General features: G+C 35.7%; 1 protein-coding gene across 2 annotated transcripts in view; it reads left to right on the top strand.

The window, feature by feature from the left end:
• Nucleotides 1-15,095, top strand: part of UHRF2 (ubiquitin like with PHD and ring finger domains 2) — a 71,176-nt gene that overhangs the window by 43,847 nt on the left and 12,234 nt on the right. For both annotated transcript variants that reach the window (XM_043486553.1, XM_043486554.1), the window contains 6 exons: nt 1,595-1,704; nt 3,563-3,749; nt 9,036-9,159; nt 9,560-9,667; nt 11,891-11,995; nt 13,844-13,950. In XM_043486553.1, coding sequence (XP_043342488.1) covers nt 1,595-1,704; nt 3,563-3,749; nt 9,036-9,159; nt 9,560-9,667; nt 11,891-11,995; nt 13,844-13,950 — 741 coding nt within the window. The remainder of the gene's footprint in view (nt 1-1,594; nt 1,705-3,562; nt 3,750-9,035; nt 9,160-9,559; nt 9,668-11,890; nt 11,996-13,843; nt 13,951-15,095) is intronic.

Consider the following 15,095-nt stretch of genomic DNA (forward strand, 5'->3'; position numbering starts at 1 on the left):
ACCTACATAGAACGTTTGAGAGCTATTTTTTTTTTAAACTGCTAAAGAAAGCATTCCATTTGTATTTGTTATATGCGTTATACCACTGAGTTACCAAATAATTGATGTGGTCATGTTTCTCTTTATGGAATTATTTCAGCAAATAAGTGAAAAGGGAGTGAAAGAACTAGAATATCAACATTATCCAGTCCCCAGTGAATTAATCTAGTCATTGAGCGTCTGTGGCTGCTATCATCATAGGAAAAGACAACTAAATAATTAGGTGCTTACTGATGAAAATAGACCTGTAGATGATTTTACTCAAAAAATGAACCTATTTGAGTAAACATTGAGAGAAGGGTCAGCAGTTTTATTCTGTAAAGAGCCAGATAGTGAATAGTTTAACCTTTGGCCACCAGATGGTCTCTGTCACAACTGAACTCTGCTGCTGTAGCATGAAACCGGCCATAGAGAATACATAAACGAGTAGGCATTGCTGTGTCCAGTAAAACTTTATTTTTAAAAACATGCCTCAAAGCAACGGTTTTTGACCTTTTCACCAGACCAACTACTGATTTACTGGAAACATAAATGACAGAAAAAACTGAAATAAACTTAGGGAATGTGGATATCAAAATCAAAACCATGAGAAACTGTAGGACAAATGGTGGGGGTTCGTCAACAAGTTATAAGGGAAAAGATTGGGAATTTAGTTTTTGAAACTCAGAACTATATCATATACTTAGGGAGGAAGACAGGTGAGAAGATTGAAGAAAATTAAGGTAAATATGGCTCTTGGGAGGGAGTGAAGAGGTTTTGACTTGGGAGGGAGGATGTGAAGTGCTGAGGGAGTTGATAGTGCTGTCTCTTGTCATGGTTGATTACAAGGATATGTGCCTTTTAATTGGCTAAACTATACATGTATCTATAAATTTTCTGCAATTGTTTGCATTCGACATTAAAAGTTTTAAAAGAAAGGTGAAATATTTGAAAAAGTCACCAAGCAAATAGTAACCAAAAAAACCAAAGGTACACTTGTGATACAAAATGCGTTACTAGAGATAGAAAGACATTTCATAAGAACAATTAAGTATTCTTAGTCTGTATGTACCCAATAATATATCTTAAAATATAAAACAAAAGTTGATAGATTAAAAGGAGAATTATATCAATCTATAGTTACAGCAAGAAACTTTGAAGAAGTATATGCAAATAGCTATAAATATGTCTGTGAAAAATGTGACTTAGTATTTGAAAGACTTTTCTTTGTAATGAGGTCATCTGTTTACTCAGAAAAGTGCATGTTTATTGGAAATATGTTTAAATCTTTTGTTTTAATTTGGAGTATCATTTTACCTTATCTTTAAATTTACAAGATAGGTGTCTTGTCACCAAATGGTCTAAGTCTTGATTTTTTTTTTTTCCTAATATTAAACTAAAGTTACATTTTAACTTCAAATATTAATCACTGGACTTTTCCTACTGCTGGAAACAATAATTCAGTGATTAGCTACTACCCCATTTTTAGTAGTGTTCAGTGAGTTTTGAAACTGACTTTTAATTACTATTTGCATATGGTTTAGATTTTGCTGACCTTTCTTCCTTTTTTAAACAGGGGTTCTGAAGGAAAATTAAATGACTGTCAGATAAGATTCATAAATGAAATCTTCAAGATCGAGAAACCTGGAGCCCATCCTCTTTCATTGGCAGATGGAAAGTTTTTAAGTATGGATCTTTCTTACGGGCCGAGACTGCATGTATTGTTCAGGATTGCCATTTTGACTGGCCGGGGAATGACTTTTGAGGAAGCACAAAACTAAAGACCATACAAATTTATTTTCAAGACAGCCATTTTGATATAAGATCAGTTTGGTTTAATGGATTTTTCTCAAATGATAAAATTTGTTTTCAAAGACTATTTTCTCATCTTGGGATTTTATTGCCATTTTCTTGCTGTTTCCTTTATTATAGAGTCTGTCCAGATAAAAAAACCCACTTTGGTAATGTGGCCATTTAAGATTAATATTTAATAATGAGGCTTATTTTTATACTAGTAGAGCCTGAGAAGAATAATGCTGGTTGAGCCCTAAATTTCTGGGAGGTAATGGATGGTTTATGTAATGTTTATGGAATGTAGCCTCATCTCCTCATTGTGTGTAACGTAATTTCATGCAGCTAGTTGGTAACAAAGGTAGGACTAAATTCTAAGTCTTTTCCTTCATAGTTCAGTTGCTATCTTTCCAAATAGGTTACAGTGTTTCATACTCTGTTAATTCTGATTTGTGTGTGTGTGGAGAACAATTCATTGAGCTTTTGCCAGTGTCTCATATATCCTGGCAAAAGACATATTCAAGATTAAAGAGTCCTGCCTATCCTCTTCTTAACCACAGTTTTACAGAATTAGAACAAGACAAGTCCTTTAACAGATTAATTATTAGACTTCCATGTTACTGGTTTAAGCCATACTCATTTTTTGAGACTGCAGTGCTAATACATCTAGACTTGAATTAAGAACTTTCAGGCATACTGTGTATGATTGTATGGTTATATTCTAGGAATAAGGATACCTTGTTGAGTAAACTTATTTAATGTGACTTGCTGTCAGTAAAACACAAAAGAAAAATTGACTAGGTTTTTCTTGTGTTTTCTCTCTTCAGTATATCTGCATATATATGTTCTTTGCCCAATGCTACTCATGTTCTAGCTACAACTTTGAACTCATGTGTAAGGAAACCATTTCAGAGCCACGGCCAGACTGCCATTGATCTCTCTAAACCAGAAATCTAAACATACCTTCGGCAACATGTCATTCTAGACATCTTTCTTTATCTATATAATTCATCTTGGTGTGTTTATACAGTTTTGTCTAAAAAATTTACTCTGTAGTTCCATTTTGGCTATCTCTATATTATAGTTCTTATAAATTTACCTCATTTTTCATAAAATTTATCCAACTGTTACTCTTTTGATACTTAAATTTAACTTTTGCTGTTAGCATTACTATAGACTTTTGTGTATATGTGTTCATTTTATAATTTCAAATGAATATTTTGGCAAAAAGTACTTTGGATTTAGATGGGAGAGACTGGCAGAGGACGGGTGGGCAATAAGTGGAACCTGTTAGTTGCCAGAATTCTGAACCAACTGATAAGCAAGATTAAAAAAAAGTCAACTGTTAGGTACTGTATTTACTAATAAAGAGTATGTTGGGGGCATAGCAAAACCAAAATGGATTTGCTGACTTCTAATAGGTGCACCCCTCCTAGTTTAGTCCACCTAGGGAAAGGTTTGGATCCGCAGAACAGATGTTACCTAACACTTCCATTTCGGAACAACTTTGTTCAGTTATTTCACTGGAAATTTTAATCTCTCTTATGATGCCCCATGAGTTCACTGTATAACCCCTATGCATCTTGATGCACATTTGGGGAATATTAAAGTCTTGAACTGAATTATTCTATATGGTTCTTTTTGTTTAAAAAAAAAAAAAGCTGTGTGCTATTCTCATGGGTTTTTCTTTATAAAATTCATAGACATAAAAATGATTTTAAGATTGGGCTTGCTATAATTTTGTTCTTAATAGGGAAAAATGACCCTGAATGTGACTCTTGTGGTGGAGACCCAAATAAGAAATGCCGTTCTTGCTCCTGTCATGTATGTGGTGGAAAACAGGAACCCAACATGCAAGTTCTATGTGATGAATGTAACATGGCCTATCATATTTACTGCCTGAATCCTCCCTTGGATAAGGTCCCTGAAGAGGAATACTGGTATGATTATCAGGGGATTTTTGTTGTTACTATGTAAGAACTGAATGTGCAATATGTATTTGAAGCCCCAAAAGTAGATTTCTAAAGATACAAATGTGGTAAGGGGTGGATTTATTGAGAGAGATACATGTCTTCTCCTGGCAGAGATGCGGTCCATCTCAGAAGACGAGTGGCCTACATAGTATATACTGAAGTGCTTAAAATTGTATAACTAATGGTTATTTGGCATTGGTACCTTTATTCAGTTACTACAACAGCTTCTGAACTGATCTCTCACTCTGTTTTTTAATCCCTCCAGTCCTTTCTCCAATATGAGTCTGTGTTCTTTCAAAAATGCAAATTTGATAATTACTCCTTTGCTTCAGATGCTTTACATTACTGTAGAGAGCCTTACACAGTGTTTTTTAGTTGATTTTTCCCACTGTATCTCTTACCACTTTCCTCTTTTATTTTCCAAAGTGCTCACTAGATGACTTCATGCAATGATGAGACTTTAAATACCGAGCAAATGGCTCAGAATTTATATTTTCAGACCCAGCCTTACCTGAACTTGATGTTCCTATATTCAACTGCTTGCTTGACTAGTATTACAAAATTAGTGACTCCAAGTGGAGATCTTGATTTCCACAAACATGTCCACTGAAATCTTACTCCTCACTCAGTCATCAGTAAATACTACCATTGTTTCATCCACCTGTTGAGGAAAAAGCTGAATTTCATTTCAATTCTCTCTTCTCCTTCGTCACATACTCTAAGATTTGCTAATATTATTGGATGTACAGTTCTACTCTCATTACCCACTTCAACCACCATCTGTACCCTGAACTGTGTGCATGTGTGCATGTATGCTCAGTTGTGTCTGATTCTACGACCCCATGGACTGTAGCCTGCCAGGCTCCTTTGTCCATGGAATTTTCCAGGCAAGAATACTGGAGTAGGTTGCCGTTTCCTTCTCTGGGATCTTTGCAACCCAAGAATTGAACCTGAGTCTCTGGCATCTCCTGCATTGACAAGTGGATTCTTGACCAGCTGGGTCACTAGGAACTCTATAGTAAATGCACAGCTAGTCTTCTTGCTTTCACATTATCTACCAGCTATCCTTCTTGCCATAGCAGCAGAATGATCTAAATCCTGAATCAGAATACTCACCTGTTTAAGACCCCTAATGTCTTCCTGTTGAATTTAGGATAAAATCTAAACCCTTGCTGTCTATGAACCAACCTCTGCCTACTTTCAGTATTCTTCAGAACATACCATTCCTTATTATGCCTCAGGACCTTTACACTTATCTCTTTGTTTGGACTCTTGATAGGTTTGGCTCTTCTAATCTCATCTGGAATAGCACTAACCATGATGTATTTCCTTTATCAGTCAGTTCAGTTCAGTTGCTCAATCATGTCCAACTCTTTGCAACCCCATGGACTGCAGCACACCAGGCCTCCCTGTCCATCACCAACTCCCGGAGTTTACTCAGACTCATGTCCATTGACTTGATGATGCCATCCAACCATTTCATCCTCTCTTGTCCCCTTCTCCTGCCTTCAGTCTTTCCCTGCATGAGGGTCTTTTCAAATGAGTCAGTTCTTCACATCAGGTGGCCAAAGTATTGGAGTTTCAGCTTCAGTTTCACTCTTTCCAATGAATATTCAAGACTGATTTCCATTAGAATGGACTGGTTGGATCTCCTTACAGTCCAAGGGACTCTCAAGAGTCTTTTCCAATATCACAGTTCAAAAGTATCAATTCTTCAGAGCTCAGCTTTCTTTCTAGTCCAACTCTCACATCCATACGTGACTGTTGGAAAAACCATAGCTTTGACTCGATGGACCTTTGTTGGCAAAGTAATGTCTCTGCTTTTTAATAAGCTGTCTAGTTTGGTCTTAACTTACTTCCAAGGAGTAAGCGTCTTCTAATTTCATGGCTGCAGTCACCATCTGCAGTGATGTTGGAGCCCCCAAAAATAAAGTCAGCCACTGTTTCCCCATCTATTTGCCATGAAATGATGGGACCGGATGCCATGATCTTAGTTTTCTGAATGTTGAGTTTCAGCCAACTTTTTCACTCTCCTCTTCCACTTTCATCAAGAGTCTCTTTTGTTCTTCGTTTTCTGCCATAAGGGTGGTGTCATCTGCATATCTGAGGTTATTGATATTTCTCCCAGAAATCCTGATTCTAGCTTGTGCTTCATCCAGCCCAGCGTTTCCAATGATGTACTCTGCATATAAGTTAAATAAGCAGGGTGACAATACACAACCTTGACGTTCTCCTTTCCGGATTTGGAACCAATCTGTTGTTCCATATCCAGTACTAACTGTTGCTTCCTGACCTGCATACCAATTCTCAAGAGGCAGGTCAGGTGGTCTGGTATTCCCATCTCTTTCAGAATTTTCCATGGTTTGTTGTGGTCAACACAGTCAAAGGCTTTGGCGTAGTCAATAAAGCAGAAGTAGATGTTTTTCTGGAACTCTTGCTTATTCAATGATCCATCGGATGTTGGCAATTTGATCTCTGGTTCCTCTGCCTTTTCTAAATCCAGCTTGAACATCTGGAAGTTCACAGTTCACTTGCTGTTGAAGCCTGGCTTGGAGAATTTTCAGCAATACTTTACTAGCATCTGAGATGAGTGCAATTGTGTGGTAGTTTGAACATTCTTTGGCATTGTCTTTCTTTGGGATTGGAATGAAAACTGACCTTTTCCAGTCCTGTAGCCACTGCTAAGTTTTCCAAATTTGCTGGCATATTGAGAGCAGCACTTTCACAGCATCATCTTCTAGGATTTGAAATAGCTCAACTGGAATTCCATCACCTCCACTAGCTTTGTTCATAGTGTTGCTTCCTAAGGCCCACTTGACTTTGCATTCCAGGATGTCTGGCTCTAGGTGAGTGGTCACACCATCGTGATTATCTGGGTCATGAAGATCTTTTTTGTATAGTTCTTCTGTGTATTCTTGCCACCTCTTCTTAATATCTTCTGCTTCTGTTAGGTCCATACCGCTTCTGTCCTTTATTGAGCCCATCTTTGCATGAAATATTCCCTTGGTATCTCTAATTTTTTTGAAGAGATCTCTAGACTTTCCCATTCTGTTGTTTTCCTCTATTTCTTTGCATTCATCACTGAGGAAGGCTTTCTCATCTCTTCTTGCTATTCTTTGGAACTCTGCATTCAAATGGGTATATCTTTCCTTTTCTCCTTTGCCTTTCACTTCTCTTTTCACAACTATTTGTAAGGCTCCTCAGACAACCATTTTGCTTTTATGCATTTCTTTTTATTAGGGATCGTCTTGCTCCCTGTCTCCTGTACAGTGTCACACACCTGCATCCATAGTTCTTCAGTCATTCTATCAGATCTAATCCATTGAATCTATTTGTCACTTCCAGAGTATAATCATAAGGGAGTTGATGTAGGTCATACCTGAATGGTCTAGTGGTTTTCCCTACTTTCTTCAATTTAACTGAATTTGGCAATAAGGAGTCTATGGTATGCTCCCAGTCTTGTTTTTGCTGACTATATAGAACTTCTCCATCATTGGCTGCAAAGAATATAATCAGTCTGATTTCGGTGTTGACCATCTGGTTATGTCCCTGTGTAGAGTCTTCTCTTGTGTTGTTGGAAGAGGGTGTTTGCTCTGACTAGTGCGTTCTCTCAGCAAAACTCTATTAACCTTTGCCCTGCTTCATTCTGTACTCCAAGGCCAAATTTGCCTGTTACTCCAGGTATTTCTTTTATACCATTATATTTCCCTTATAGCACGTAACCATTTTCTGAAATTGATTCCTTTTGTGTACTAGTTTTCCTTAACTATTTACAAATATTTTAATCACAAGCATTTATCCCTACCCAGTGCCAAAGTAGTGCCTGGACAAACCTGATGAAGAGATTGATCCCGGGGATGACTACAATTAGAGGAGTCTTAGATTACTCTGTGAAGTATTTATACATTCATGTTGAGGTCCTTCACTTCATCTGAAATTCCTTAACCTTACATCTTTTCTACTTTTCCAAATCACATTGTCTGAATATTTAGTCTCTGAACTCATTTTCTCATTAGAGATGATACCTGCTTTCATCATAAGATCTTTGATAAAATTATAGTTAGAAGGTTAGCATATCAGGTAAAACAGTCTTTCTTAAAACAAATTAATTTTTGGAAGTGTTTCTGCTTTCCAGATTAGTAGGGATTTTACTTGATAATATTCATTGCCTTATCATACATAATTTTGCCTTGAATTTATTTATATATCTCACTGCCCAGCTAATTTTCTCAAAGTCTGAATTGTCTACATATCTTGTCTATAGTACCAAATATAACATCTTATAATTAGGTATTCAAAATTAACTAGTGGGTATAGATGTCATCATCTTTGTGAAAATACAGAAAAAGAAATATAAGATTAATGGGTGGAATGGCAAGTTGATCTTTGGATATACCCAAAGTTTCCATTTCTTTGTGACTCAAAAATAGCCCCATTTCATTCTATATATATACTTATGCTTTGCTTTTCAGAAATGATAACAAGGCAGCTTATAATGATGTATACGTTACAGTGGCTTCCCTGGTGGCTCAGTGGTAAAGAGTCTGCCTGCCAGTGCAGGGGACACAGGTTTGATTCCTGGGTCAGGAAGATGCCCTGGAGAAGGCAATGGCAACCCACCCTGGTGTTCTTGCCTGGGAAATCCCATGGACAGAGGAACCTGGCGGGCTCTAGTCATGGGGTTTCAGAGTGGGACACAACTTAGTGACTAAACAACAACAAACAACTCAAGTTATAGTAGCATAACAACCACAAATAGGCTAAAGGATAAACAACTGTAGAGAATTAAAGTTGAGCTAGAGACAAACATCCTTGAATCTGGTATACTTGTTATAATTGGCTATAGATTCTTTACTTTGAAAATTCTAATAACCAGTTCAGATGGGGAGATATATCAGTTGCCATCATTCATTGTTCAGTCTGGAATCATCTATTCTTACCATTTTTGTTTTAATGGTAAAAAGTTCAGATGAATGATGTCTACTCTGAGAATTAGTGATAAGATCAGAGTTTATGGTGCCATTTGGATTGGACAGCCTTGTTTGGCTTGTGCACTGAATTTGATAATAAAATATTAAGTTCTCTAAAAGAATGGCAGACTTAATCATGTAAATATTTTGGAAAGTTTAGTACTGAAATGCCCACTGAAACTCTAATATACACCAAGTATTACACATCTTAAAAATTAAACTAGAAAGGCCATATTTGTTATTGACGTTACTATAATATTATCAAAATTCTCTTTTTTTAAAGGTATTGTCCTTCCTGTAAAACTGATTCTAGTGAAGTTGTAAAGGCTGGTGAAAGGCTCAAGATGAGTAAAAAGAAAGCCAAGATGCCATCAGCTAGTACTGAAAGCCGAAGAGATTGGGGCAGGGTAAAGAAGGAAGTCTTTCTCTTCCTAGCTATAATGTTTATAACTACAATGCAAGTTATAATGTTTCGATTCCAGTAGTAGTAATGGTATAAGTGATAATCTGAAATGCTAACAAATGACAATATTGATTAATCATATATATTGTTAGGATGTGCCTGATGGCCCAGTGGTTAAGACTCTGCTCTTCCACTGCAGAGGGTGTGAATTCGATCCCTGGTTGGGGAACTAAGATCCTGCATGCTGAGCAGTGTGGCCCCCAAAAAAGGAAAAAAAAAAAAAAGTTAAATATTAATCACATAAATTGTAGGGTTTTATTTTATCTGCATTTTATGGGGATTAAGGGCTTTCTTTAAGATTTAAAATAACTGATTTCTCAAACAACTTGTTTGGTACCTTGCAGGGAATGGCCTGTGTTGGTCGCACTAGAGAATGTACTATTGTTCCTTCCAATCATTATGGACCTATTCCTGGAGTTCCTGTTGGATCAACTTGGAGATTTAGAGTTCAGGTATGTTTTAGATTGGCTTAGTCAAAAGAGTAAAATTGGGTATACCTCACATTATAGCGGTGTTAATGTCAGTTGATTCTAAGTGAACTGATGTAGGTAGTATCATATGGCATTCACTTGTTAAAATGAACGATTTCCTGTAGGATGATTAGGCACTTCCTCATAACTTAGCAGACAGAGGAACATGACATCATGGACTTGGGCATTATCTAAGCCTTTGTATCACTTTGTTTTATTTTTCTGTTATTGTTATAGTAGTTAAAGTTATTATTCATTATTCTGAAAAATAGGCATTTAGTTTAACAAGTACTGTGTTTTTTACAAATGGAAAGTTTTTGGCAACACTTTGTCCAACAGGTCTATTGGTGCCATTTTTCTGATAGCATTTTTAAATTAAGATATGTACATTTTTTGGACATAATGCTATCAAGCACTTAAGACTACAATATAGTATAAATAGTAAATATATGTACTGGGAACCCAGAAAATTCGTGTGGCTTGTTCTGTTGTGATATTCACTTTACTACAGTGATCTGGAACCAGACCTGAAATATCTCTGAGGTATGCCTGTACAATCATATTTATTTTTTATACTATGCATTATTGATAATATTTATATATAAAATAAGTTATAAAATACACTTGACTTCAGTCACTCAGTTGAGTCCGACTCTTTGCAACCCCATGGACTGCAGCATGCCAGGCTTCCCTGTCCATTGTTCTTTGGTTATTTTTTTTGTTTTTAATTTTTTTCCTTTTTGTATACCTATCATTCGTTCCCCAATTCTAAAATCCTCATTAATATGGTCTAAGATGACTTTGAAGCCGTTGACTTGAGTAACTAGAAGGATAGATTTGCAGTTTAGGAAATAGGGACGATTCAGCACAGATTTATTTTGGGGGTTGTTCGTGAAGCTGAGAATCAGATGGTCCTTGCTTCTAAAATACTTGGTGTTTCCAAGGCCTAAATCCAGGTTCTGTTGTTTTTTATCAACTTCTCATTGACTTATAATATACCTCTTTACCCAGCCCACTGTACAGTCTTGGATTTCAGTTTGCTTTACTCTGAGAACAGTTGTGTAATAAACAAATGAATCAGAATACTTCTTTTGGGGAGTTTGAAGTACATGAAGAAGTGACACTTAGTTTAAGTGAGCCAGAATTAAAGGTATATGGGGAAATGTAGTAAGCCCATTGTAATAAACTAAAAATGAGTGCTATGTTTGAGTATTACGGAGTAATTGGACTCAGATGTATAAACTCCATAAAGAAGAAACTGGATATAAGGATGAGAAAGTAGGTAGGAGCCCATTTGAGAGAAGGTAACATATAATACTTAACTTGGGCTTGATCTACTATTACGACCATTTAATACATGTTAAGCAGTTGAAAATTAAAAGCAGATTTGTTCTTAAAAGGGTTATTCTGTTTGTGACGGGTAGCAGGAATTTGAAGGAACAAAGCTGGAGGCAGTAAAAAAGGGTATGTTTTAAGTATTTATGACTCAAATTAGAATTATATCAGTGACTGTGGAAAATGATGGATTTGAGAAGATTAGGAAATCAAATCAGCAATGTTTACAACCAGATGGGTTTGAAGAATACAGACAAATGAGGCTGAAATGACTGTTGTCTGTCTGACTTGACTGGGCTTCCCTGGTGGTTCAAATGGTAAAGAATCTGCCTGCAATGCAGGAGACGTGGGTTCAATCCCTGGGTCGGGAAGATCCCCTGGAGAAGGGAATGGCAACCTACTCCAGTATTCTTGGCTGGAGGATTCTATGGACTGAAGAGCCTGGTGGGCTACAGTCCATGGGTCGCAGAGTCAGACATGACTGAGCGACTAACAATTTCTCTTTGATTTGACTAGGGAACAGTACCATAATGAAGGATGAGAAATGAGAAGAGGAGTTCTGGAAAACTGATAGTAAATTATTTTTCACCTAAATTGAGCTGGAATTACCAATAGCACAGGATGATGATTATTTTAATAGTTACTTTGAAACTCAAAATTCTAGGCCTGAGCAGTTTTACGAGTCATTACTTAAGTACCTGAGGAATATATAGTTGGGGAGAAGTAAAGTCTGAGCAAAACGTAGAATTCTGGGTGACATTCGGTTCTTAGTTGGAAGCTTTTAGGATACAGTAACATATGTGAAACCATTTTGTAAGTGTAACTTAATGAACTGTTTGAAGGTATTTTGAGTCTCATTTGATGTTATAGGTGAGCGAAGCGGGTGTCCATAGACCCCATGTTGGTGGAATTCATGGTCGGAGTAATGATGGTGCTTACTCTCTTGTCCTGGCTGGTGGATTTGCGGATGAAGTAGTAAGTCATGATGCAACCTTGTTCTTTAGAACCTGTCTTAATTATTCAGTAAAATACAGAAGCTTTGTCCAGGATAAATCCCATCTCTTTTAGCATCACTTTTGTGTTGAAGTGGTCAGTTCTATACAAGTAACATAGTCAATCAGTCAGCGTCTTTAATCATTGCATGTGCTGATTACTGCAGTGAAAATAGTCACATTTTCTTTAGAGCTCATTTTAATTTGGGCATAATTGTAGATTGACATGTAGCATTAGAAATAATACAGAAATGTCTGTGCTCAATTTCAGCCAACGATAACATCTTGCAAAACTATAGCCCAATATCATAACCAGGATACTGACACTGCTACACATTCAGGACACTGAACATTTTCCTTACTTCAAGGGTCCCTCACATTGCCCTTTTTTAGCCACCATACTATTTCTGCGTTCCCAATACCCCTTAACTCTAGACAACCACTAATTTGTTGTCCATTTCTATAATTTTGTCACTTAAAAATTTTTTATAAATGGAATCATATAGTGTATAATCTTTGGGATTGGCTTTATTCAGTCAGCCTAATCCTCACTGTGGCATGTGTCAATAGTTCATTCCTTTCTGTTGCTCAGTAGTGTTCCATTGATAATAGGTGTATCACAGTGTAACCATTCACCCACTGCAGCAAGTGAACATTTGTGTACAGGGGGTTTTGTGTGTATAAATATGAGTGTTTGTTTCTTTGGGATAAATCCCCGAAGTATAATTGCTGGGTTGTATGGTAGTTGCATGATTAGTTATTTAAGAAACTGCTCGCCCCTCAAAAAAATGGTGAGGAAAAAAAAAACTGCCAAACTGCCATTGTGAAGTCAAAACAGATACCATCTGGAAGACCGTATCTGATCAATTTAAGAAGTATTCTGGAATTTTTAATATGTACTTTTTATTAGACTTTCTTCAAATGATGTATACACTGAAGATGAATTCCTTAATGCCTTATTCCTTAAAATATAAACCTCAGTGTTGAATCAACAAAGTGTTTAACCCAAACCTCAGTTTGGATATGCAAAGGGTCCCTAAAGTTTTGGGACATATAAAAACACTTAAAATCATGAAATTTTAGTTCTGATTCTTAGTCCAAAGGAAAAATTAGATGAAAAACTTTTATTACAAGCAAGAATGAAGTAAAAATAGTCATCATATTCAGTCTGAATTAATTAAAATAATCTTGCATTGAAGAACCACTATTAAGATAGAGTTAGTAGAAGTAATTTACATACTGATGGTTTTCTTCGTTTAAGTACTGAATCAGGTAGAAACTTAACAATAGCAATATAAATTTGTAGTTAAATTCTTTTCTAACTTTCTTCTTAATTATATGCAGTTGTCTTACCCAAATATAACCTGGGTAAACGCATAGATTTTGAAATGTGAGGAACTTACAGTGCTATTAGGATTGTGGTGTAGATTGCTGTTGAGAAATCAGTTTTGGAATATTTATTAAAATGATGCCCTGTAAAGAACCTACATAGTATTGATAAATTTATTTTAATAACATTGAATTAAATTAATATTTCCCAACCTATAAGACCTTATTTTGTAACATTCTATAGATTATTTGTATATCACAAGAATAGTTATATCTGGAGGCGTTGGAAGCTATAATATTGAAATGAAATCTTTAGATCAAGTGATACAGCTTGAAGGTATATTACACACAAGACTATATTTGAATTTTCCCTTATTTTGGTAGATACATTGAGAGAACATGTCAGCTTATAATATCCTAACCAAAGTTCTGGCTATGAAATAGGAATTGGTAAAATCATACCTGGATTTAGATGTTTAATGCCAAAAATGTTCTTCTGCAGGACCGAGGTGATGAATTCACATACACTGGGAGTGGTGGTAAAAATCTTGCTGGTAATAAAAGAATTGGTGCACCATCGGCTGATCAAACATTAACAAACATGAACAGGTACTCTTTATTGTTGGAGTTTATAAAAACTGTTTAGAATTTGGGCTTTGTATTAACAGTTGGACTATAGGACTATAATTTATAACTTACACTGTAGAGAAGAATCCTAAAGTGTAAGTTAATATAGCTAAAATAAGAATCTTATTACCTGATTAATATAAATTAATTATAAATAAGTATTATATAAATACTTATAAGCTTTCTAACTTATTTTTAGTATTATTCTTTTTTAAATGACATAATTCCCAGTCTTAATACATGTGCTTTGCACTTGGAAACATGTTGAAAACTTTGAAGAAAAGAAACCCATATAATTTAAGTGAAATTAAGGGCAAGGTGGCTTGCCTACTATCGCATAGGTCAGAGTTTTGTTCTATTAAACACAAATTTATCTTTTAAAGTGACAAACTTCTTATTAGAAGAGACTAATGTGATTAGGGTTATGTTTAGGAGCCACATTTATGTGCATGAAACATCAGATAACTTAATCAGAACTACACAAGGTGCTTTTAGAATTTATAATGTCTTTTAAGTGTTTAAAAAAAAAAAGAATCATTATGAAAGAGCCGCCTTGTGCCAGCTTTATCCTATAGAAGAATTTATGATGGTCCAGCTTCCATGGGAATAGAAAGTTTAACTTCAAATGTTTTATTTTGTAAATGCATGCTAGCACCAGAAATAGATTAAGTGACCCAAACCACCAGATAGCAGTGACCATGTTGTAACTTGTCATAGTGAAAATTTTGCAATGATAAAGTTGAAGTTTTTGTATTTTATTATTAAGAATATTTTGTGGGATATTAAATAAAAGTGAGTTTCAAAAAAAAAAAAAAAAAAGTGAGTTTCGCTTTCCTGAGTCTAAATCACTCAGTTTTAAGTAGTGTGCCCTTAATTTCTGATTACTGTGTAAAGAATATACTTTGTGGTTTCAAGACTTTTGTTGTGTACCAAGTTATATAGAATCTGTTTTTATGTCTTCCTTCTATATTATTTCTGACAGTAGGATTATTATATTGAACCAGCAGAGGAGACAGGTCAGATTTGCTGGTGAAAACATTGTTGAGGTAGAAGTCTAGTACCTATGCAGTCTTTCTCTAATGAGGAAGCAATTCTTTAGGAGGAATGATCTTAAAAAGAATTAGAAA

The sequence above is a fragment of the Cervus canadensis genome, chromosome 14 (genome assembly GCF_019320065.1).
Source record: "Cervus canadensis isolate Bull #8, Minnesota chromosome 14, ASM1932006v1, whole genome shotgun sequence".
In the NCBI taxonomy this organism is placed as follows: Eukaryota; Metazoa; Chordata; class Mammalia; order Artiodactyla; family Cervidae; genus Cervus; species Cervus canadensis.